This window comes from Hyalella azteca, unplaced genomic scaffold (genome assembly GCF_000764305.2).
Source record: "Hyalella azteca isolate HAZT.00-mixed unplaced genomic scaffold, Hazt_2.0.2 contig1765, whole genome shotgun sequence".
NCBI lineage: Eukaryota > Metazoa > Arthropoda > Malacostraca > Amphipoda > Hyalellidae > Hyalella > Hyalella azteca.
Window position 1 is genome coordinate 1 of NW_025932066.1, and position 25,568 is coordinate 25,568.

At 37.8% G+C, this 25,568-nt stretch overlaps 2 protein-coding genes across 2 annotated transcripts; one reads left to right on the plus strand and one right to left on the minus strand.

The window, feature by feature from the left end:
- Positions 1–498: 498 nt before the first annotated feature.
- Positions 499–5,639, plus strand: LOC108682987 (enolase-phosphatase E1-like). Its single transcript, XM_047883943.1, has 5 exons — positions 499–689; positions 1,538–1,640; positions 2,576–2,759; positions 4,078–4,243; positions 5,348–5,639. The coding sequence occupies exons 1-5, from the start codon at positions 603–605 to the stop codon at positions 5,588–5,590; spliced, it is 783 nt and encodes a 260-aa protein (XP_047739899.1). The 5' UTR covers positions 499–602; the 3' UTR covers positions 5,591–5,639.
- Positions 5,640–12,278: 6,639 nt separating this feature from the next.
- Positions 12,279–24,937, minus strand: LOC108682988 (signal peptidase complex subunit 1-like). Its single transcript, XM_018172258.2, has 4 exons — positions 24,715–24,937; positions 14,655–14,714; positions 13,689–13,775; positions 12,279–13,185 (listed from the first exon to the last, which is right to left on the minus strand). The coding sequence occupies exons 1-4, from the start codon at positions 24,736–24,738 to the stop codon at positions 13,096–13,098; spliced, it is 261 nt and encodes an 86-aa protein (XP_018027747.1). The 5' UTR covers positions 24,739–24,937; the 3' UTR covers positions 12,279–13,095.
- Positions 24,938–25,568: the final 631 nt, after the last annotated feature.

Genomic DNA, 25,568 nt, shown 5'->3' on the forward strand with positions numbered 1-25,568 from the left:
ACTACGGTACTGGAGTCCCTTATTCGGACCAAAATCTATCTGCTCAACCGCAACAAGTGATCACACCCGAAATGTTAGATTAATGCAATATGCAAGCATGTACGAAAATAAGCAAAATGAAGATGACCTGTTTCCGTGGCTTGCTCATGTTGAGCGAAGAGGAAAAAGTGCCACAATGACACTGATAAAAAAAAGAAAAAGTGTCAATGTAATCGAACACAGGAAAAGAAAAGTGTCAAAATGTTCCAAACAGAGGTGACAAAATATAACGTGTTCAATTTGGCTAATTATCGTCAAGCCAGATAACTGCACAGTACATAAGATAATTTTTTTCTAACTAACGTTTCTGACGAATAGTTTTATTAAATTTGGAGGTATTAGTCCGTGTTTGAACGATAGAATTTCTGCTATATTTCTGGTATTTTGAGCTTGGCAATCTGGTATTCAGGCCAAGAAAAAACCTGGCAACACTGCTCAGTAGTCAGTAAGCGATTAGCAGTGAGAAAGGTTGTGTGTCTGTTCACGTCTTGGTGACTGAGAGTCTGAGTCTCTGAGACACATTTCAATATCATATTCATTTAAAGATTTAAATTCTCATTAGAATGGATAAATCTTCTGACTTGACTTTCTGTGTAGACTGTGTGATTTTGGATGTCGAAGGAACCACTACTTCCATCAAATTTGTCAAGGTTTGTAAATCGTCAATACGTCATGTTTGAAGCCTGTGGAGTGCTGTCTGTCTCGATTGTCACACTCACTGTCTCACACACTGTTGACTTGATGACTTCGAGTTTTGTTCCAGCTTTTAGTTATAACACTAACCTTGAAAACAACTTCAAAATTAGCTGCCAGAAGATCTTTCTGTGACAACCCTTCATTATTCAATTTCTGTGTGGTATCGAGATTCAAATCATGAATTGAAAATTTGGTCTCTTTGAGTATCACGTCTCTTACGAAGTTACGAAAGTAAAGATTGAGTTAGTTACATAAGTTACGTCTACATTTACTTGCAACTTTTTACTTCTGAATGGTGTCATACTGTCATTGGTGTGATTCATTGGTGTGATCAATAAAGTCATCTGTTATCCAGAGTCCAGACTAGAAGTAATTCATATTGCTTTTCAAAATTGAAAATACTAATCTTAATATAATTCTAAAAAAACTTCATCATCTCACTAATTTTTAAAACAAACAAGCATTTAATGACAATATTCGTCAAGAATTTTGTATTGAACTACGTTCGTATTTCCCAAATTCGCTGTTAAAATCTCTTCTGACGTATGTCAGAAGATGGAGCTGTAAAATCATACTTTTATTAAACAATTAGCATTCATGTCATACATGAACTTGAAGTTTTCAATCGAGGTATGGTCCGTATGGATACCGAGATGTAGTTTATCGTTGAGTAAATTGGTCAACTGGCATCTGGCGTTATTTCGCGTTAAGCGAGCTTATAAAGGTGTAAAGCTTACTTAAGGACTAAACTAAATTCTAAAGCGATGCGAGAACATGTGTGGTATAATCTTTCTTCTTGCAGGACGAATTGTTCCCTTTCGCGGCATCGCATGTGCGACGCCACCCTGGAGGACAACTGGCAAAGCCGGGAGACAAGAGACGATGCAAACGCAGTGCTGCGACAGGTTAGGACAGGTTGATGCTGTTGCAGGTTAGGTTGATGCTGTTGCAGGTTAGGTTAATGCTGTTGCAGGTTAGGTTGATGCTGTTGCACGTTAGGTTAATGCTGTTGCAGCTTAGGTTAATGCTGTTGCAGCTTAGGTTAATGCTGTTGCAGGTTAGGTTAATGCTGTTGCAGGTTCGGTTAATGCTGTTGCAGGTTAGGTTAATGCTGTTGCAGGTTAGGTTAATGCTGTTGCACGTTAGGTTAATGCTGTTGCAGGTTAGGTTAATGCTGTTGCAGGTTCGGTTAATGCTGTTGCAGGTTAGGTTGATGCTGTTGCAGGTTAGGTTGATGCTGTTGCAGGTTAGGTTGATGCTGTTGCAGGTTAGGTTGATGCAAGTACTATAAGGCGACCAATTCCCTACCACGAATTTCACCTATTGCGGCCGTGGTCTGTAACATTCGCGATAGGCGAGGGATTTTATACTGTATACAAGTCATGATTTCACTTACAGCTTATATTTATAAATTCTTTTGAAATATACTTTAACTTTTTAACATCTTGGTTCCTTATTTGGGTTTTGAGGTTACAAAGAGTTCCTGATTTAAAATTTAGACGGTTATATCAATTCTAACGATTCATTGATATTCCGATTTTTAGCCAAATAATGATCCCGATAACATCTCGCTGAGATCTTCAAGTAGTTGAAGTGTATTCTCCAATGATATAGTGTTGGGTTGAAAATTCACATGTATTTTTTACGAGTCATTATTGCTTACAAAGTGCATTACTATTTGTGTTAAATTCTTATGAATTATTGCAGCAAGTATGATATGTATTTTACTGTGTGATCTGGACGTAACTGTATGATCTAGGTATATTCATACCTGAATATGAACCTTATTTAATTATAATCACTATTTAATTGCATATTCTCAATTTAACATTATTCCAACATTCGGCAGAAGATAGTGGGGAGAATCTTGCTGGTGTAGAAAACAACGACCAGGATTGCGTGATTGATCGAGTGGTGAAGCTGGTGCAGGATATGATTGCTCAGGACAGGAAGGTGCCATGTCTGAAGAACTTGCAGGGAAAAATATGGAAGAAAGGATACGAAGATGGGCGACTCAAGGGACAGTGAGTTATTTGAAATTTAAAATCAGATTTTGGCTCTCGTCGCAGCCTCAGTTCTTCACGGAGTTACAAATAATTTAATATTTCGTCAAATTTAAATGCCGCAATTTTAAAATATTCCTCAATAAAAAAATGGTATCTAGGACATCGAAAACAAATGATCATGGGAAGCTACTAAAGGTGTTCATAGTAACATGACCAAAAATATTGAACGAATATTAACCGTTTTGAAACCTATATGTGATGTATAAAAACCTTCATTCGAGCTTTACAAGGAGAGGTCAAAATATGGTGGAAAAACGTTTAATTCAATAATTATGTGTAATTTTGATTTCAACCAGGCGTTTGATTTAGAATCTTGCACTTAACATTCTAACACTAAGGACTGTGAGTGCAATCTTGCCGCAAATCCTCTTGCTTGAAAATGTTCGTGTTCTGTTAAAATTTTGCCACTTCAAATTCGGATGCTTAGCGATCAGCTGTTAAGATCTTAACCCCCTACCGCCACATGTCATTCTCCGGGAACATAACTATCAACTTAAATTATATGTAAACTACCATATAAAGTGTAGCAGCCTGAGGATGTTTGTACGCAACAGAGAACATTTTAAAGTTGTCGTACGTGGCGGCAACCATCAGTGCAAGTCATTTTGCGCTCACTAGAACGTATCCTTTTTGGGAAGTAGGCTTGTGACAATATTGCTCCGGTTACTCATGCCTGGTGGTAGAGGGTTTAAGTAGTAGAATTCCTATTGTAATGCTGGCAAGAATTACCATGTTCCTGAGATATTTCTTCTGAGTTATAGAAACAGATTTTAGTCGTCCGTCCAAACTTATTGTTTCTCAGAAAAGTTCCATTTTACATGCATGACAATTTAATAGTGACATAGTTGTTCTTTTAACCTTTAGAGTAATTAGGGTAACATTCGTTATCAGGCCTTGAGATACGAATGGTATTGATAGCAGTTAATGTATCTGTAGACAAAGGTTTAACCATATTGTGGTTAATATATAATGTTCGATAAGTGAATAGAAGAGAGAGATAGGTTATCATAAAATTCATGAATGATGACTAAGCTTTGTATTTTGCAACGTTAACAAAAGTAGCCAGGTATGTATACTAAATAAAATATAACTCAGTACTCACTGCAGTGAGTGACAGAGAACGCATTTTCTCGTCGACGAAAACGTGAAGTCACGGACAGACAGACAGAAAGACAGACGGACGGACGGACATGGCGAGCACAATAGCGCCTTTTTTCCATAAATGAGAAAATGCGCTAATAAGATCATAAATAATATTCGTGCGGTTTTCTATAAGCACTTTCTCCTCAGCGTATACGCGGACATATGCCGACATGCCTGAAGCAGTGGAGGGAGGATACTGGAGTACAAGTTTACATCTATTAACAGCAACAGCATCTAAGTACAGCGTGGCGGCACAAAAACTACTATTCGCACATACCGATTACGGTGAACTCACCCCGGTAGTACTTTAGCTAGTGCATAGACGTAACTTGTGGTGTACTCTTACTACTTACTAAGTATTACTCGTACTACCTCTCAAGTATTACTCTTACTATCTCTCAAGTATTACTCTTACTACCTCTCAAGTATTACTCTTACTATCTCTCAAGTATTACTCTTACTGCCTCTCAAGTATTACTCTTACTAATCTTACTACCTCTCAAGTATTACTCTTCCTACCTCTCAAGTATTAATCTTACTACCCGGTACCTCTCAAGTATTACTCTTACTACCTCTCAAGTATTATTCTTACTACCTCTCAAGTATTACTCGTACTACTTCTCAAGTATTAATCTTACTACCTCTCAAGTATTACTCTTACTACAACCTCTCAAGTATTACTGTTACTACCTCTCAAGTTTTACTCGTACTACCTCTCATGTATTAATCTTACTACCTCTCAAGTATTACTCGTACTACCTATCAAGTATTAATCTTACTACCTCTCAAGTATTTATCTTACTACCTCTCAAGTATTAATCTTACTACCTCTCAAGTATTACTCTTACTTCCTCTCAAGTATTACTCGTACTACTTCTCAAGTATTACTCGTACTACCTCTCATGTATTAATCTTACTACCTCTCATGTATTACTCGTACTACCTCTCAAGTATTAATCTTACTACCTCTCAAGTATTACTCTTACTATCTCTCAAGTATTAATCTTACTACCTCTCAAGTATTACTCTTACTACCTCTCAAGTATTACTCTTACTACCTCTCAAGTATTACTCTTACTACCTCTCAAGTATTAATCTTACTACCTCTCAAGTATTACTCTTACTACCTCTCAAGTATTACTTCCATAAGACTACGACAGTTAGGCAGTTTATGCAGCGTTTTACTCGAGATTGTCCCGCTACCCCGTCCAAAATTTTATCATAAAGTAAAAATTTTCACATATTTTATTTTTATCAATCTTTTTGCTTGATTATCTTTTGATAGCACTGGAGGTTGTGGTAGTTCTTTCTTTTGATTTGGTCAGTGATGTTAGATTCTGGACTCAGGATGTTCTACTGATATTATTATTATATTACTAATCAAATTATTACAATATATACAGTTCCTGAACGGTCACTTCGACACAGCCGTGGGCCCCAAGACGGCATCCGAAAGTTACGTCAAAATCGCCGCGTTGATCTCGACTCCAGCCGACAAGATCCTCTTCCTCGCCGACATCGTGGCAGGTCAGGGTAATGGCATGGATCATTCCTTACAATTATTAATTAAATATTCTCAGATCACTTATTTAATAATAGGTATATGTGAAGATTTAAATTTAGGCCAAGTAAACACTTCGATTTAGGTGCATGAAAAGAATTCAATTTAAGCGCTAGTGATCATTCCTCACAATTATTAGGTGATGAGTTGTTTAATATTCTCAGATCAATTATTTATTAATAGGCAGGTGAGAGTAGCGACATGGATCATTCCTCACAATTATTAATTAATATTGCTTGTTATTCTCAGATCATTTATTTAATAATAGGTGCATGTGAAGATTTAAATTTAGGCCTAGTAAGCATTTTGATTCAAGTGCATGAAAATAAATCTATTATGGCGCTAGTGAAGATTTAAATTTTGGTGCATGTGAATATTCAGGTTCGATTTTATTCGATAGTATAATTTATAACTTTTGTTAATATCAATTGCTGTAAATTTAATGATTTACCTTGATTTTGCGGTTTGAGTTTTAAATAATTCAGCGTGAAAGATGTTCTTATAAATGGAATGCAAGATTTGATAGTTCACTTCTAATGACAATGAACTGTTTGCATCAGAGTATTGGATAAATGTTTAAATAAATACAAGGGGGCTTCAAAAATTTCGTGAAAAATTTACATAACTTAAAATTAAATGAAAAAATATGTGATATCAATGCACCATAACGATCCTATATCAATTTTTTTATAGCGTGTTCTCACTTGAACTTTTGAATGAATGTTACAAGCGCGGGGTGCTTTTTTCAATGCAACAGCGTTTAAACAACATGGCATCTGCCAAAATCAAGGCCCGGTCAAACAAAAATTTCATGATGAAGTTTCGGTGAAAGAACATCCCCAAACCGTTGACTCTTTGGGACAAATTTCTGGTGATAATGCCCCAATAAAATCAGCTGCCTAAAAATGGATTAGTCGCCCCAGAAGCGGAATGAGACCAAAGATAAACCCTGCGGAGGCAGGCCAAGCACATCATTTTGTGGGGAAAACATTGATGATGTTCGTGATCTCATTGAATAAGATAGGCGAATAACCAACGTATCGGTAGCAGATACTCTCAACATCTCCGTGGGTTCCGCACGCACAATTCTGCTGGGCAGTTTGGGTACTGAGCAAATTCGCTCGATGGCTTCGAGGCAGATCAGCAGGAATCTGGGAGCAGATCTTTATTTTGAAATTTTGAACAAGTGTTATGAGAACACTACAAAATTTCTGCTGCGAGTCGTGACCGGGGATGAAATTGTGCTATCTACCAGTGCAATCTACCACTACCAGTACATTCTTCCAGTAAAATCTACCAGTACACTCTACCAGTACACTCTACCAGTTCACTCTACCAGTTCACTCTACCAGTACACTACCAGTACAATCCCGTGGACAAAACTCAATCGAAACAGTGGCTGTCCAAGGGTGAAAGTGGGTTAGTTAAAGGAAAATCTGAGCGTTATAATAATAATATGGCCACTATCTTCTGGGATGAAGATTAGATCGCATTTGTTGATTCCCCGAGAACAAGAAAACCATTGCAGCTCTTGTTTTTGAAGAAATTTTGATAAAATTGTCCAAGAATCTCGCAGAAAAACGTCCTGTGAAGCTGCATCGGCGCGCCTTCTTACACCACCACAATGCAACCGCGCATGATGCTCTGCAGACAGAGCTGAGCCACGCGAATTTTGATGAGAAATCATTAGACTTCCATCTCTTAGACCCATTGACTTATTTTCATCTGCAAACCTGAAAAAGTCATTGAAAGTTACCTGTTGCCATCAGTTGAAGCAGTATAAAGAGCTGCCATAACGTGCTTCAAATCGCATTGCTCTCAGTTTTACACAGGTGGACTTAAAGTCTAGTATAAGCGTTTACAGAAATGTATTGGCCTAGATGAACATATATTGAATAATAAACCTTACACCTTTGACCGTTTTTAGCGCATTTTCTCATTTATGGTAAAAAGGCGCTATTGTGCTCGTCATGTCCGTCCGTCCGTGACTTCACTGAACTGCTTGAAATGCGCTCTCTGTCACTAACTGCAGTGAGTACTGATCTAATTTTTTTTCAAATTTTTGCTGCTCCAAGAACTTTTTGAAGCCCCCTCGTGTTACCATCATGATAATAATTTTTTTTCTACAGGAGAATTGGGTTTAACATTGAATGTTTTCGTGTGTGAACCGTTGGGACAAAAAAATATAAGTATTCTGAAGTGCTCAATGTCACTCCATGTGTGATAATAGGATGATAATAATTTCAGTTCTTCTGTAAATCCATTTTAAATCATTTCGTGTCTCGTGTGAATCATTTGAGTAAAAATATAATGATAGTATTCCGAAAATGTCATTGTCACTGAATGTATTGACGTCAGAGTTTATTATTATATCACGTCTTGCGTGAATTATATCGAGAAGAAATATAATTACCTTATATATTATAATTTACTATAAATATATGATGAAAAATTATTGAATTTCAGAAGCTCGCGCTGTACTGGCTGCGGGTATGCGTGTGGCGTTAGCCAGTAGACCTGACAACGCTCCTGTCGAGCTCAGCGACGGCGAACACTTCCCGACTGTGTCGTGTTTTGCTGACATCGTCCTGGAAAAGTCTACGAAGTAGACTTTTCTAGTAGTCTTACCTTCAGTGTCGTCTTTTGCTGACATCGTCCTGGAGAAGTCTACGAAGTAGACTTTTCTAGTAGTCTTACCTTCAGTGTCGTCTTTTGCTGACATCATCCTGGAGAAGAAGTCTACAAAGTAGACTTTTCTAGTAGTCTTACCTTCAGTGCCGTCTTTTGCTGACATAATGTTGTGAAAACAGTAGTCTACATGGTATATTTCATAAATAGAAATATCTATAGAAGTCTACCCTACTAGTTCCTCCTTTTCCGGAGGAATCTTAGCTAGTCTTCCCTTCGGTGCCATCTTTTACTGACATCGTCCTGGAGAAGAAGTCTACATGGTCGCATGACCGTGGCATGTTGGTACTTGAGGCACATGCTGTCACATGCTTCTGAAGTAGCAGCTGAGAAGTCTTCTACCTAGCCACGGGTCATGGTTGTACTTTCATTGTATACTTAATTATTATATTACAACATGCTAGCGAAGTTCAAGCGAAAGTATTTTAACAGCACATGTCATGTTTATACCTGAGCATTATCCTGCCACATGGTTGTCAAGGTACGATGAAAATATGCTGAAAGTTTATACTTAGTATAGTATTTCTTATGTTACTTCGGAGTAAAATTAAGTATTTGAAAAATTTGCAATATTTTGGAAGCATCTTAAAAAAGTGTAAAAAAGCTCTATAATATTGCACCGTATATTGAACTTATTCTAGTGTAAACAATTTAAATAATAGGAATGAATAAACTACCATAGGTGAATAAACTACCAATAAACTAACTATAATAGGAATAATAAACCCATTTTGATAAATATATCGTGACCTTAAATGATTATCAAGTTTATCACCAGGTAAGAATTAAGTATCCAGCACCGGAGCTCTGCGTGCATGCAGGATTTGAATGAAAAATGTTGAACATAAAATAATGAACGGTCAGCGACTTGCGGCTAATCGTTCGCTGGTAATGACTCGAGACTGGCGGCCCTCTAATGAGAACTCTACATCTTTGTAACAAAAAAGCAGACGAACCCTATTGAAACATTGGGAAATTTAAATTTTTGTATGTCTAACAAAAAAGGCCTCTATTCAGTATTAAAGTGTTCTTTGGATGCCTGTCTTCTACGTAAGAATATACCACAGTATGAATATGCGACATTTTAACTGAAGATATAAAACAAAAAAAAAATAATTTGAAGACTCGTATTTATGATGGAAGTAGAGATGGGGAATTACGGTTTGTTCAAGCGCTGGTTGTGAAAAGACGTACAAATGTGTGCAATGAGACTGGAAAGGCATAAAGTTTTAGGAGTGATGAGGATGAGAAGAAAACTGGTGTAACGTGGGGCGTGCGAGAGAGACTGGCATTCTGTGCCGTTGAAAAATCGTGCAATGGTAAAACATTTAGGCACCTAGTTATCATAGTATTTGTAGTGTAAGATTTTCTAGAGCATGCGGTGTTAATGACACTATTAACCAATTCGAAATTTCGAAAGACTGTACTCATGGGGTGAACCAACTGATGGGCGAAATTGTTGACTAAATGTTGAGCGCTATCAGCACAGAACAGGCATTGAGGCTTTGCATCACAGGGTTGCGAAGTCATACTTCCCTGAGACCAGCAGGTCTTGGTAAAATCTGGGCTCGCGTGCAAGTTCGGCCGTCACCAGCCCTAGGTCTCCTAATCACGTCAGCCACCAGAGGTGGGCAGTAGCGCGCTACATGTAGCGGCCTCTACATTTTCAGTAGAAGTAGCGGCGCTACATTTAAGCAATTGTAGCGGTAGCGGTAGCGCCCGCTACATTTAGAGCATGAAGCGGTAGCGGCCGCTACATTTCAAAGTAGCGCTGCCCAGCTTGGGAAACGGGATACCGGCTTTACTTTCTTGCATCCTTCTTAATCCTCCTTACACCGTGTTTGTGATACCATCCCTGCATAGCTATTTCATATGCAGTCATTTTGACGAGGTAACTCCTCATATAACTAATCATCACCAGAGTTTCATTTGTCTGGTATGTCATCTCTGAGACTCATATGGGTGACACAGAAACTTTTGAAGGACTAGGGATATGTCATCCCCGAGACTCATATTTCGCCATCCCTGATTTGTTATCAAGCGTGTTCCTTCTGTGCCGCAGATGTTAATAAATTTTCAGGCAGGGCGCACGTTGTCCATTGAACGCTCCCTCACCCATGAAGCTTAATGGTGTGCGAAGTTCGTGTCAGAAAAGGTACGGAAAAATTGTTCACGTGAGGAATTCTGGTGTAATATTTGTCTACCTTTTCGTTATAAACCAGTGGTTCCCAAACTTTTTCAGGCTGGCGCCCCCTTTGGCTCCCTAGTGAATTTTTAGCGCCCCCCACAGACATACGCCTCTCTCTTGAAATTTTGTACGCTGCAATTTTAAAAGATAAAGGTTAAACACAAATGTGTATTTCACAAATAGAACCCATTTGGTGAACCAATATGTTTTTCAGCTCTTTAAACTTTCAGCACTAGAAACCTGGGACGTCGCGGGCGAATTTACGACCGGACTCGTGGCCGGTCTCACGACCAATCTCAAAATTCAATTATCAAGTTATATCTCCCAAACTAATGAACGCAGATCTATGAAACTTGGAACGCGTATTCATCAAAACCTAAAGGTGATGTTTAGCTTGTAATTTTTTTTTATTTCACCTTCATTCGTGAGTTACGCGTATATTACGAAACAGGCCGAAATTCGCAGTGATCAAAAATTTCTTCCAAGCTATCGAACAGATTTGAAAGAAATTTTGAATATACATTCCTAACTACCAAACGGTGATTTTTAAGCTTATAAATTTTTTTCGATTTTACCTTCGTTTGCGAGTTTCATACTTCCTTATATTCGGCACCTATCGCTGGGTAATTTGTCACTTAAATTCGCGTCGATCAATAAATTTATTCTAAATTACAGAACAGATTTCAACGAAACTTGGATATAAATACCTAACCTCTCAATGGTTATGTTTAGCTCATGACAATTTTTCTATTTTGCTTTCGTTCGCGAGTTATACAGGTATAGGATAAACGACCGGCTTTTCTACTGGCCGGTTTAATCCAAAAACCGTATACGTATAGCCGTATAACTCGCAAACGAAGGCAGAACGAAAAAATTGTAAGCATCACCAATGCTGAGGTTAACCATTTAAATATTAAGTTTCGTTCAAACCTGTTCAGTAGTTTGGAAAAAAATTTCTTGGATACTGCGAATTTAAGCACGCATTGCTGTTTAAATCACGAATGAAGGTGAAATGAAAAAAACTCGCGAGCGAAGGCACAATCGAACAATTTTTCACGAGCTAAACATTACCGTTCGGTAGTTAGGACTGTAAATTCGAAATTTCGTTCGAATCTGTTTAGTAGTTTGGAAGAAATTACTTGATCACTGTGAATTTCGGCCCGTATTGCCATATAAGTATGGCAAAAACAAACGATGGCAAGATTCAAACAATTTTCACGATCAAAACATTATCGTTAGGTCCTAATGAATATGTGTACCAAGTTTCATCGAGTTAAGTTCATAAGTTTGAGAGATATCATTGAATCATTGAATTTGGAAATTTGCCGTGAGACCGGCCGTTAATTTGTCCGAGACGTAAACCTAGGAGAGGTTAAAAAAAACCATCGATGGGAGTCATGTGCTGCACGTGTTGTGTAGAAATCGTCAGACAAAAGTTCGAACTTCTGACATTGACTTCGGACTACCGCCCTCTTCTTCCTTACCGCCGCCCNGCCCCCCCAAATCTTTCCATTGCCCCTAGGGGGCGATATCGCCCGCTTTTGGAAACACTGTTATAAACAGTTGCCACTAAGTATATTTGATTCAGTATTTATTCTAGTGACAGAACGTGTACAAGTACAACGCTCTATTTTCAAAATTTGACTGCGCAAGCCTATTATTTTCATTTTCTATTCCCAAATTAAGGTAACGCTTCGAGCTTCCTATTTTCCAGCGGTAAGTGTACATGTTCCAAATTCTCAACATGTAGCTTTATGCGTTATCATTTCATCCCCTTCTGCGAAATGTACTAAACATCTTACAAAATAGCAAGCTATGGCATTCTGCCGTGACGGTGACGTCACAGTTGCCTTGCCGGCAGGTCTTCCCTCTTACGGCATGAAAATGAAACAAGCTGTGGAAAACGTGAATTTGAAGCTTCTGTAGATAATCCACAATGAAACTTGAGAGTTGAACAAGATAATGAGTCACAACTAATGCACTCTGATTCATTGTACTTCAATTAACAAAAAATAAAATCATTTAACAACGTTAAAAATCAACTCAGTATATACTTGTAATTTACCATTGAATTTGGTGGCAATCTGCAAGCACCGTACATTAGCATCGTGCTCCATTTAAAGAAATTCCTCCACATTCTATCCTTTTACAATTAAATAGGACTAAAACAATTTCTCGTCAAACAGTGTATGTAAAAAATGAACAAGATACGCAGATCGAATGGTCAATTCTCCCAACTAAGGAACAAATTGAGATGTGCTAAAACATCGTTATTCTCAGACACAAAAACGAGGGCGGTTATTTTGAATTGCAAAAACAGCCAGATATCTAATAATGTATATAACCAAACGTGCTATATATAAACCAATAACAAGAACAGGCTCAGGCATGAAAATGAAAGATGAACACGCAACGCAACACGTGCAATTCAGCCTTTCTGTTTTAGAACGCATGAAGAAAGCGTCGTCACGCTCTGCCTGCCGGCGTGAGGTCCACAAGGCATCAATTCCTCACTCTACTGCCCGCCCAACACAATCCAGGACATGCAACACACATTAATTCGTCATCTGCCAACATACTATCAACACTCATCACTTCATGCACCATCAGACCAACACTCATCACTTTAAGCACCATCAGACTAACACTCATCACTTCATGCACCACCAGACCAACAATCATCACTTCATGTGCTATCAGACCATCACTCATCACTACTTCTTCTTCTTCTTGTCCTCTGAAGCCACGGCAGGCGCCCATTTAAGAGGAGCGCGACGGTACAGCGGCCACGGTGGGATGGTAACCTGTAATGAGCTCATATAATAACACATCTTAACACAAAATTTCAGAAAAATATTATAATAAAGTTCATATACGATGAATATACGACTAATAAATTGATTACATCCTTATCATTTTTTAACATTACCTATTGTAATAAGGAGAAGTTAATTATTTATTGAATGAAAATTCCCCCAAAGAGGTTCATTTTTGCTTGCTAGCAAATATAACTCATGCTGCTTATCAATGCATTGATTTGAGTGACAAGTTTAGAAATTTAACCTTCTAAGCTCACATATGAACTAGGCAATCTATTTTTGAACATAAAAATTCAACAGCAGAATTGAAATTTATGACAAATAAAAAAAAAATTCTAGGAACACAAATCCTAGTAGTATTCAAATTTACTTAAAAAATATGTGTTCATAACACATAGTATCTGCAAGCTTTGAGTCAAATTCTCAGCAACTGGTCATCATCTTTACTGAAAATATCAAATGATAAACAATTGAGCTTTAGACCTCACCAAAAATGCTAGAGCAAATCCAGCACCCAAGGCCATCACTGTCATCTTGAAATCCTGAACGTGGTAGCCATAGAGCCAGCCCACAGCCTGCAGTTAAAAAGCATTTATTAAATATGCTATCATAGATCCATAACCGCCAAAAAGGATTCATGCTGCGGACATTACTGGGCACTAATGGAAACAAGCATTACTGTTATCATACCTTATTCAAAAATGAATAGCTGGAGTCAATTGAATGACTTCGGCTAGCTAGTTTGTGATAACATTCATTTTTAGCACACTAAAATCAATTAAAAATGGAATTCAAAAATAGTGTAAATATTTAGATCAACTAAATCATCATAATGAACAAACTCATCCTAGTTACTTGTCATCATATGACCAGGGATGAATTATGAATAAAGAAATAATGTAATCAATACTACAGCAGATCCACTGCAATAGAAATTGATGACAATTATCATGCACTTCTGATGGCAATTGATATCTGCAATAAAGAACTGAACTCTTAGGCTGTAAATAATCAGAAAAATTTGAAAACCTATTCAGAAGATATTCAGCAGCTTTGCATCCATAATGTACCTCAATAAATTTCAGCACAATAACAGTTGATACTCATCTGTTATGTACAAGCATTTCCAAATTTTTTTAGTGTTAGCATGAAATCATTTTGCTCCATCACTAATTCACTGCAATACTAATGTAAACTGTGATAAAATCTGAGTTGTTGTGGCAAGCTTAATTAAATACTCCCCATTTCTTACAAAACCTGATGTTGTTAGTTATAAATGAATTATCATTGAACCTTGAACCCTTCATTCAAATATACAAAACATTGTCAATGCCATTTAAATCCTTAAAACTGTTGACTAGAGTGGCTAAAATGGTCTAAGTTAAAGTATAAAATCATAAAATCTTTACAAAATACTTTCAGATACCATCTGCACATTAAGGAAGTACACTCACCCCAAATATAACAATGATGGCCTGGAATATTCTTTCAGCTAGCCGCTGCCCCTCATAGTCCTGCAATACAAGAAATTGTCAAATTTTGTTTTTTAAATTGAGCTTATACACTAAAGGAATCTGCATAATAAATATAATAATTAAATTCTCTTAAAAATTATACAAAACTATGTATAATGAATGGAAAAATCAAATCTCAATTGCAACATTTTTGTGCCACATTTACTGTGATTACTTGAAGAACAAATTTTCCTTATTTACTCATAATATCAGCAAACATGAGGTAAATTACTGAAAAGCTGATGAAGATGGAAATAATTCACACTTTCATTCATATTATAAAAAATAAAAGCACAAATTCAGGGAAAGAGATTAGTAAGTTAGTTTAAATGAGGCTAATAACATTGGAGCAGCTGCTACATCTGTGAAAGATCTATGACAACTTGATCACTTTCATTGCAAATTTGCAAGAAATTCATAAACAAAAATATTGCATAAATAATTCACATGTTGCATCTTTATACCAGAAAATGTTTGTAGTTGAACCCAAAGAGCAGTTTGATAATCCAAGAAAGTAAGTAAATTGAGTGCAACTGTACTCGCAAACTAGAGTCAGGGAGGACTTTGAATTTAGCACATTATAATGCATTTTTAATTTTGTTATATATGTGTAATGGTTTCACATAAATTTGGTGGGAAATAAATGTCATTCTATGAAAATTTAAAGTTCTGCAGTGCAGAATCAGATTCTTGCAAGAGTATTCTTCACTGTGAGTCTGTGACTGCCCCTAAAATGCTTTGTTGATGATCTCTAGTTTCCATCACATCAGTCCATAGAGGCAAATGAGAGATTAAAAAAAACTGACTGTCTGACATGACTGCAACTGTGAGACGTTTTATGAAAACATTTTGTGCATGTAAGTTTGGGGTGGGAGCACAGTGGCAAACCAGTGATTTTTAGAATCAGTTCATTTTTAATTTTCTCAAGATTTACCGTGGGAGAGTGGAATCCACCATCAGCATGGTGCATGGATTAATCCAGCATTTAAAGGGCCTTCAGCCCTTGCACTGGTATACACCTAGTATACATTGTGATCATGCATACATGTCTGCTGTTCATTTGCATTTGGCAGTATTGCTGCTCCTGACAAACCTAAAAATCTGCTTCAACTATCATCTGCTTCATAACTACTATTAACACTTGTTACTTGTAACACATTATAAACACAATGTTTACATTCTGACTCTCAAACTAGAATTCTGTGCTTAACTTTGCTTGGAAACCTTGATGTTGTAGCATTTTCATCTTTTTTTTTTTTGCAATTTGTGTCAACTGTCAATGTTGTGTTGTGATAACCATCTTGAATTAACAATAAGAAATCATAATATGATAAAATAATCTGAGTGACAATCTTTTTCACAGGAATTGCTAAAACAATACAGAACTTGATTATCCAGTTCAATATTGTAAACCAATACTTGTATCAAAAAACTGATAATATATGAGCTTATGTATATATAAAAGTAATACAATAAATATATCTCAATTCTCAATTATGGTGGATTGGTACATTCACGCCTTTTACGGTACTTAATCTAACCTTGTTGAGGTAGCCTTAAGGGGACCGACCTAGCTAAAATTTTCAATTTTGACGTTTTTCGGTTTTTGTGCTCATCTGGAAGCTGGAATTCTGCTCTTTCCAATGGTACCACTGCCATCGCTGTACGCCAATATTTACGTTAATGACGTCTCTTTAAAGGGAAGCGGGTGGGAGAGTTCTTTAAGAAATTAGATATAAATAAAGTACCCCTTTTTAGCCGTTTTCTATGAATTTCACGTTTTCTATCAATTTTTTCGAAAAATTCATATTAGCAAAATGTTTTTTTTTTACATTTTACGTATGTATGTGAAGTTTCATGACAATCGGATAATAACTGTAGAAGTTTTCCGTATGCTAGGTCGGTCCCCTTAAGGGGGGTGTCTACCCTCCAGAAAAACTTCCACATTTACTAATGGATCTTTCTGAAACTTCACACGTATATGTAAAACCAAAATACAAGCAGATTTTGTTTGTATGATTTTCTTGGAAAAATTAATAGAAAAATTAAATTCATAGAAAACAGACAAAAAAATGAGGTATAATATACTTTAAAAATCTATCTCCTGCTACAGTTTTCAAACTACAGCATTGAAAGATATGCCATTCGATTTGTAAAGACCATACCAATCGAGTAACAAAGCCCGATTTTTTATTTTTGCCATTTTTTTTACACACATTTTCCTGTTTTCTTCTCATTTTCTTCAGATTTTCCCCCCTCCCTCCATTTTGAATCCAAACTATGCACAAATCTAAAAAAAAGGGCTTTGTTACTCAATAGGTATGAACCGTATGGTCTTTACAAATTGAATGGTATATGTCTCATTGCTGTAGCTTCAAAACTCTAGGAGGAGATAGGTTTGCCATGACAATAAGTGTGAATGTTCAGGAGAGTGCGACAAAGTCCCGCATGCATCACAATAGGCACTCAATGTAGCAAGGATACCAAACTAAATGTTATTGGAGCTTGATTCCAGTCAAGGATGGTGGGAGTGACTGCATGCACACCTCCTCATACAACGCCAGTCGCCAGGCAGGTAACTAAGGTGCACCTCAAGCAGACAATCTATTTAAAGTGCTTGCAGCAAATTTCCTACTATTCTATTTGTTAAAGAATTCCCCTACCTCCCTGCCTTTCATGAACTGTGGTGAACCCATAAATCAACGTACAGAGATGGTAATGGTACCACTGGACAAGGCAGAATGTCAGCTTTAAGAGGAGACTAAAAACCGGAAAAGCCAAATCCAAAAACTTTAGGGTAGACACCACCTTTACCTGAAGTCATACTGTCATAACCATGAATGTCTTACGTCAGGCCAAGGCCAGACTTCAATCATAGATGTGAAAGAATTTATTTTGTGATATCATGTCATTAATGACTTGTAAATATTTTCTTGTAGCAGAAGAGATGGTTGGTTTCTTCTAAGCATAGTGGCAAACAAGAGTTTTTTTAGAATCAGTTCATTTTTAATTTCCTCATTTATAGTCAGATGGGGTAAGACAGGACCAAAATCACTAACAGGCATGTAGCATCTATACCATGAATAACTAAAAAACCCTAAACCTATCAAAAGGTGTAGTTATGCAATGGGCTTCTAAGCTACATCTCAGACACTTTGCATCTAACATAGTTTTCTGTACAGATTAAAAAAAGTGAGCTGGTCCCATCTTACCCCATTGGGGTAAGATGAGACCAGGCTGGGGTAAGAAAGGACCAACAGGTAATTCTTATGTTACAAGGTTTTTAGTAAAAATATAAATCTGATATTCAATATTATCCATCTAGAAACACATTATTTGATCAAACAGCAACTTGTTACTGTTTTGTGTTGCGGGAAGTCAACTCCAATGTCACATTGGAGTTTTTGTCATGAGAAAACTTTGTTGAGCAGAGAAATATTAGGTTGGCTTTGATTCATTGTAGAGCAGTGCCAAATGCTACATGTACAGGGTGTTTCAGAATTAAGTAACCCTTTTAATTTGTTAATAAATAAAAAACTAAGAACGTTATGAAGTTGAAACTTGTTTTATTTAAAAGAAGAACATTTTCATGGTAATATTGTATCATTGTTGCGTCGTTATCCTGTATAGCTTGCTAAATTTGTGTTTAATTATCAAGCCTTAAATTTTCATCATGATTCGCTACAGCAAAGAAGAAAGAACAAAAATTATCGCTACAGCAATCCCTTGATTAACGCGGTTAATAAATCCCCGAGTTTTACCGTGTTAAGCAAAACCGCGCTAATCAAACTAATGAATATATGGGAATAATTATAATGAATCCTCCAAAATAGCAAAGGAAAGGAAAATTATGTAGTTTGATAAAAGTGAGCAGTAGATGTGGCAGCGATCTTGACCAGTTGAAGGCTAACGAGTAACTAGCCCTTTACGCACTGAATGACTGAATTATGTTTCAAAAGGGAAAAAACAATCTGAATTACTTTTCAGATCACGCGCAGTCTTTGTGTTGTACTGGCAGTAGCGGCGCGCCTACTCCATCGAACGTCGTTCGAACGAGTTCACAACATGTGACGCTACCGTCACACTTGATTTTGTCAAAACAATTGTGGTGGGCATTTAAAAGATATTATATTTAAAAACTAGGATACAATATTACCATAAAAATGTTCTTCTTTTAAATAAAATAAGTTTCAACTTCATAACGTTCTTAGTTTTTTATTTATTAACAAATTAAAAGGGTTACTTAATTCTGAAACACCCTGTATATTCCATTAGTGTCATTGCCTGAAAATTTATCAAATTGGTAATAAAACCAATGGATAATAACTTAAGTGTCAGATGTCATGTGTTTTCTTGCTAACTGCATTTGTGGTGCACTTCTTCAAACATAGCTCATGCCCTCTCACAAAATTGTGATAATAATTATTTTTTATGTTTCACACAATGATTTTTCCCCCAACCACTCTTGCATATTGTTCTGCAGCTCACTAATGGGAAGAGATATCCCTATTTTCTCCATCCCCATGATGCAATTCACAACAGTATGCTAAATTTATCTAATTAAAAAAGCTAACAAGTTAGAAAGGTTATTTTAAGCAAAAGATGAAAATTTTGACCAAAATACTCCATGTACCATGGTATACTTATGCACAATAATATATTAATTTAAAAGCTATTTTTGATAAACTAAGGGGTAAAAGAGGACCATTTGTGGGGTAAGACAGGACCATTTGTGGGGTAAGATAGGACCGCTTGTGGGGTAAAACAGGATCATTTAGTGGTCCCGTCTTACCCCATGTCCGGTCCTTTTTTACCCCATTTTAGAATACATGTCAGGCAGTGATGGTAGCAGGTAGAAATGCCTGGTATGTCTCAAAAGCCATGGTCAGGAAGATGTGCCAGGTGCGCGGGAATTTATTTTGTCATTTTAACGACCTGCACGGTGCACCGTACTATGCTGGTAAAAAAATGCGCCGTGCGCCATACTTTAGAAAGCTAAAATAGTTTAAATATGGACGCGCGGCAACGCAAATTATGCAATCGCACTGACCGTACACACAAACATGTAGGTATCCGCATTGTGTTGTGGTTGGATATGAGTTAACTAGATTGCTAACGCGTCAACTCAGGTTCTAAGAGTCAGCACAGTTATGAATATTCATTCATAGATCACAATTCAATCGGACACAAATTACAAAACTAAAGAAGGCAACATGGCTCTAGATGTGCCATCAGTGCCTTCTAATGAATGACTGGAGTCTGGAGTGTGGACTGGTTGCGGCAAGTAGGGTATGAGTCGACAGTACAAACCTGCATGCCAATGTTGGGACTACATTCCCGACATCCTCCTGGCCGGCAAAATTGACACGATCACTACCTAATAACAATGCGCGTAAATGGACTATACAAATTAGGTCAATACGGCATAATTACAGAGCGTTATTAAACTACGTGATACAAAATATGTATATATATATTTGCCAGATAATTCAATGGTCTGTCGTTTATTTTTGCTTCATTTGAGCAATCATGGTATCCAAATCTGGGTGCGTTATGTTATGTCATGTGTACTTTGAATGTGTAAAAATTATAACTATCATATGAAAATTGTTACATAGGTTATTATAGCATGAATCGCCATAGAGGATCATGATTGCAGTTCTGCTACCACCCTTCATTGAATTATCCCGCCTTTTTTCTAAAATTCAATTCATTATTATTCCACGAAGAGATTGTCGTGGCATCTCATTCAGATCGAACTTTGAGGGCACGTTATAAGTGGCTAAAAAAGACACGAGAGGATAAAAACAGATGACGTCTATGCTAAAACAAAGGACATATGCCAAGACTGACAACGTCTATGCTAGAACAAACAACACCGATGCTAAACCAGTAATATCCATGATAGATTAGATGACGGCTAGACCTAAGATACAAAGGCGTCAATTCTGTTTTTAGGTGTCGACAAAACAACGGCAGCAAAGAAGCAGATGTCACCGATGCTGGTAGACCATTCCATGTTCTGGCCGCAGCGACCAGGAACGCTCTGTCGCCGACGGTGGACAGACGTGAGGACGGGATGACAAGGTCAGCCTTTGACGAGGAAAGCAGTCGCCTTCTAGAAGGCAGATCCGACACGCACCGTAGGCCATCAGCAAGATAAGGTGGTGCTAAACCATGGAGGTAGTGAAACGTCAGAACAGCGACTTTAAACTGCGTGCGCTGCTGGATACGCAGCCAATGAAGATCACGCAAAACTGGTTTCGTGGTCGAATTTACGCCGGGCACAAATGAGTCGCGCGGCAGCATTCATTACGAATTGCAGTTTGTTAAGTGCCGTGATGGGAAGTCTGTAGAGTATGGCGTTGCCATAATCCAGCCTGGTCAGCACTAGCGCCACCATGAGGGCCTTGAGAGACAGCGACTGACGCTACGAATTTGCCGCAGGATGCCAAAACAAGCAGTGGTTACTTTGGCAATGTGGTTGTTCATAGATGGTTCTGAATCCAGCTGAATGCCGAGGCTGCTTACAGGTGCGACTAACTCGTCGCCCACGCGCACAAGATTGACTGGAAGCTGATATTGGCGACAAGCGGTTGCGAACCAAATAAATTCGGTTTTTGATGCATTGAGCTGGAGCCAGTTGGAATGCATCCAGTCTGAAACGGCGTCCATGCAGGCAGACATCTGGTCTTGCAGCGCTGCAGCGTCCGCTGATGCACAGTAGCCATAGATTTGGGTATTGTCGGCAAACATGTGCGGATTCAAGCTGTGTGAATCAATTATATGCAACAGGTTGGCATTATATAGCAGGAAGAGGATTGCCCACAGCACCGTATTGCGCAGGCCATACGATACGTCTAGCCGATGCAACAAGGTGGCGTGGTCGACCGTGTCAAATGCAACAGAAAGATCGAGTAAAGCCAGCGCCGCAATGTTGCCGCAGTCGACCGCCTGCAGAATATCCAAATGAACCTTCAGCGTGGCGGTCTCCGTTGAGTGGTGATGATGGTATGCAGACTGGAGGCAGGGCATGAGACCTGAATTATGATGGTAGTTATTTAGCTGCCGGGCCACAATGCGCTCGAGAAGTTTCAATAAAATCGACAGGTTGGAGATGTGTCGATACGAATTTGGGTCTGAGGCATCGAGGTCCGGTTTTTTGAGAAGTGGCGTGATGTAAGCGGATTTGAAATTCTCAGGGACAATGCCATCAGCAAGGGAGCAGTTGAACAGTTCAACCATGAAAGGTGCTAGGCTGGCAACATTCTCCCAAAGTAGATGCGACGGCAACAGGTCGCTGGCGCACTGCTTGTTAGGTAGCGTGCGCACCGCAGTGGTGACCTCATCCATAATCTTGCTTCCAGCAAAGTTTGCGAAATTCATTACCTGCATAAAATACTCTCTGCTGTGGTTGACATGACATCCGTTTGCTTGTTTGACGCTAATTTTGTAAAGGTTGCTTCAGATAAATTAATCATTGCCATTCCCATGTTTCACCCTCAGTTTAATGTAGCTAACGATATTGAATGGCATTATTCATGCAAATCTGTATCTATTAGACTTTTACATTTTAAGATCTGATGGAAGCAGCAAGCGTCCCTAACAATACAAGGATGTATATAAAAACATTAATGATCTAGAAGCGGGCTTTACAAAAACATTTCAACGTGGCTCTAATTAAATAAAGATCATTACTTGTTAGTATAATAAACATGAAGTCTCCCTATTAAAGTTAGATTTCGTTGGTCATCAAAGATCAAAGTTTATATCAACTACGTGAGTCGAACAGACAATAATAAAATGTAAGACATGTCCGGGTTACTTCTGACTCTTCCGCTTGTCGAGTTAACTATTTTGCGACCCTTTACATAGGTTTTCTTTGAAAATTAACCAAAAATTCATTATTTGCAGAAGAGGGTTGAAACAAACACTGAAATGAAAGGCAATGATTGCTCTAACATATTCTTCCATCATATTAAATTCAGTGCAATTAGAATGCATGCCATGGACCAGTCCTTTCTTACCCCATCATCCCATGAAGGCTGCGATCCTGTCTTACCCCATTTGACTATACTCTAGATTTAAACAAATTTTTTAAATATGATAATGCTGGTATGTGGTATCCACAATACTTTAATGGTCTACATCATGGTGGCAATCCATAGGTTATTCAAAAGAACCTGTTCTTATGTCATTTTGAACCGATCAACGCTTCTTTACGGACCGATCGTATAACACCTTCACCGGCAAAAGCTTTTGCACTTCTGAAGAAAGTCAGCTGACAGCTACACTGGCCGTGGGGCGTGGTGGACCGAATTTGAATTTGAATGCATCCACTTGAAATCCTATCGACTCATTCGACTGTATAGTATACAACTTACAAGTCATAGAGCCTAAATTTTAAATATCTCTAAAAAAATTTACGTTTCTGCATGTATTATAATGCTGTTAACATTAGCAAACTTTGAATTATCTCTGATGCAAGAAATACTTGCTTAAATCATTTTATTTTCAATATAAGCGACTGGATGCAACAATCGGTTCGCAACAAGGAACATAGCCTTGACAGCAGTCATTTCGAATTTTCGATTGACCTTAATTTCTAAATTAAAATGTATTTAGCCAGTATTTCTTGCACCAGAGATACTGTCAAGTATTTCAGTGCTAACAGCATCAAAATCCACACAGAAACGTAAAATTTTAATAGGTTTTACACTGAAATTTACGATCCTATTGCACAGAACTGACACCAATTTCAAATTAAAAACGACTAAATTGAATCCATCGCGCTTTCTGGCATCTTCTCTAACAGCTGATCTCCCTTACAGTGCATTTTTTTAGCTTAAGTTGCTAATACGTAATTAATGTAGTTTTCCATAGTTCCGTTGGTACAAAACTTACAAAACAATGTTGAATTATTGATTGCTAATTTCTTGCATTAGGTAAATGTTTATGATTCAAATTGATCATAGAAGTTGTACCAATAGAATGTACCCGTATTCAGATGCCAGCGCTAGCAAGTAGCAGCGGCCATCAAATGAACTACTTTATTGTTATTATCTTCACTAATAATTTATTAATATCGTATTCTGCTTAGGCACAGTCTCTCAAAATGTTCCAGAAAAACTTTTATATTACCAATTATTTACATTTATTTGTTTGTGGTGCAGCGAAATATTGCTTTTTTTTTGTCTCCACGTGTTCGTTTGTATGATGACGTCACCGTGGGACGACATACGTCACCGTTTGTGACGTATGTAAACATATAGCGTCAAACCAAAGCTGACGCCTGACAGCACGACAGCTATGAAGCTGGGAAGTTCAGTTTTGCATTGAAATCGATGGTTATTTGTGAATAATATTTTCGATTGTGATACTATAACATTTCTGATTGTGAAGTAATTTTGATTGTGATATTGACACTTGACAGAAGTGTCAACATTTGAACATCGAAGTTCTAACATCATGGCTTGGCCAATTTTACCGATGTCATTGTCATTTTTCACGTCATTGATATAAATCTGGAAGCAACGTAAGTAAGTAAGGAATTTCCCAGTTCAAATATTTATTTATTTACTTATATCAACTTCGAAACTGTACATATTTTAAAATTGAGTTGTTATGAGACCATAACTGAGAAAATGTTGCTCAATGGGTTAGTCCAGTCGTAAATGAGACTTTCGTTATTCCCTTCCTACCCCCCCCCGCTGAGCCGGACCGGTCGATGCTCTTGCAAACGCATAAGTACTCACAATAATTCCCTGCCACCATGGTCTACATAGCTATAACTAGGACTCAAAAATGAACTTGAGGGAGAGTCTAAAAAACTCTCTACTTTGCCACTATGCCCGAGTCCTAAGTTACTTGTTACTGAGTTGTTAGTTCTCCCATTAATGATGCCTCAATCCTGTCTGCACTCTACCAATCCAATAGTTTTGAGGCCACTTTTCAGTTTTTTGCATAATACGACATTAGCTAATTGAATAAAATAAATTACCATGTAATCTGAGATTCCAAACATAATGCACGGGAAATTAATTCAATTCGGCGGAGAATTGCAGTGTGCCCGAGTGGATTTTTTCATATAGTTGTGACTTGTGGTCAAGACTTGAAGTTGCCGAATCTAGACCACCCTGATCTCAGTCAGAAAGTGAATTGCACTCGAAAAGACTCGATGACCAAGTATCTATCAACTTGACAGGAGGCGCTGAACACGTCTACCCTAGCTGCATTATGCAAAGGTAACTTGTAAAGCGTATAAGTAGCTGAGACGTGCACGCCCTCACTGGTACGAGACGTGTCAAGAATGCAATGCTTTCTTGTGGAGCTTCAATGGTTTGCAATTGTTGGATTAGCTAATTTGCCATATTACTATGTACTGTTATTACTACAGTCAATATAAAATTAAAGAAAAACTATACAGAAGGAGTCATAGAATTTGAAACAAGAGCCAAATAACACCAGGGGCCACGGCTAAAACTGAACAAACTGCGATGTAACACATCCATGCGATAACATTTCTTCTCGCTTCGAGTCACCGACATTTGGATGATGTGGATCAGGCTCCCTGATAGCATAATTGACGCTCCGAGTATGAACGCCTTCAAGAACAGACTAGAGTCACTAGACGAAGCTGTTGTCAGTTTGACAAGTGTCGTTTGCAAGGTAATGGAATCTGTTGTGAGGGATCGATTGATAGATCATTTGACTGCTAATAATCTCCTATCAGACTGTCAACATGGCTTTATTGCTGGGAGATCCTGCACCACTAACCTCTTGTCGACTCTGAACGAATGGACCCGCCTGTAGGACGAAAGGGAGCCAGTAGACGCAGTGTACCTCGATTTTGCC

Excerpts from the sequence above, each read along its gene's own strand:
- LOC108682987 (XM_047883943.1), top strand. The coding sequence starts at position 603 with ATGGATAAATCTTCTGACTTGACTTTCTGTGTAGACTGTGTGATTTTG. Across the intron at positions 2,760-4,077 it reads GATGGGCGACTCAAGGGACA|CACTTTCTCCTCAGCGTATA; the intron begins GTGAGTTATTTG and ends GTTTTCTATAAG. Across the intron at positions 4,244-5,347 it reads ATTACGGTGAACTCACCCCG|TTCCTGAACGGTCACTTCGA; the intron begins GTAGTACTTTAG and ends CAATATATACAG.
- LOC108682988 (XM_018172258.2), bottom strand. The coding sequence starts at position 24,738 with ATGTTTGGAATCTCAGATTACATG. Across the intron at positions 13,776-14,654 it reads CCATCATTGTTATATTTGGG|GCTGTGGGCTGGCTCTATGG; the intron begins GTGAGTGTACTT and ends TTTTAACTGCAG. Across the intron at positions 13,186-13,688 it reads GATTTGCTCTAGCATTTTTG|GTTACCATCCCACCGTGGCC; the intron begins GTGAGGTCTAAA and ends AGCTCATTACAG.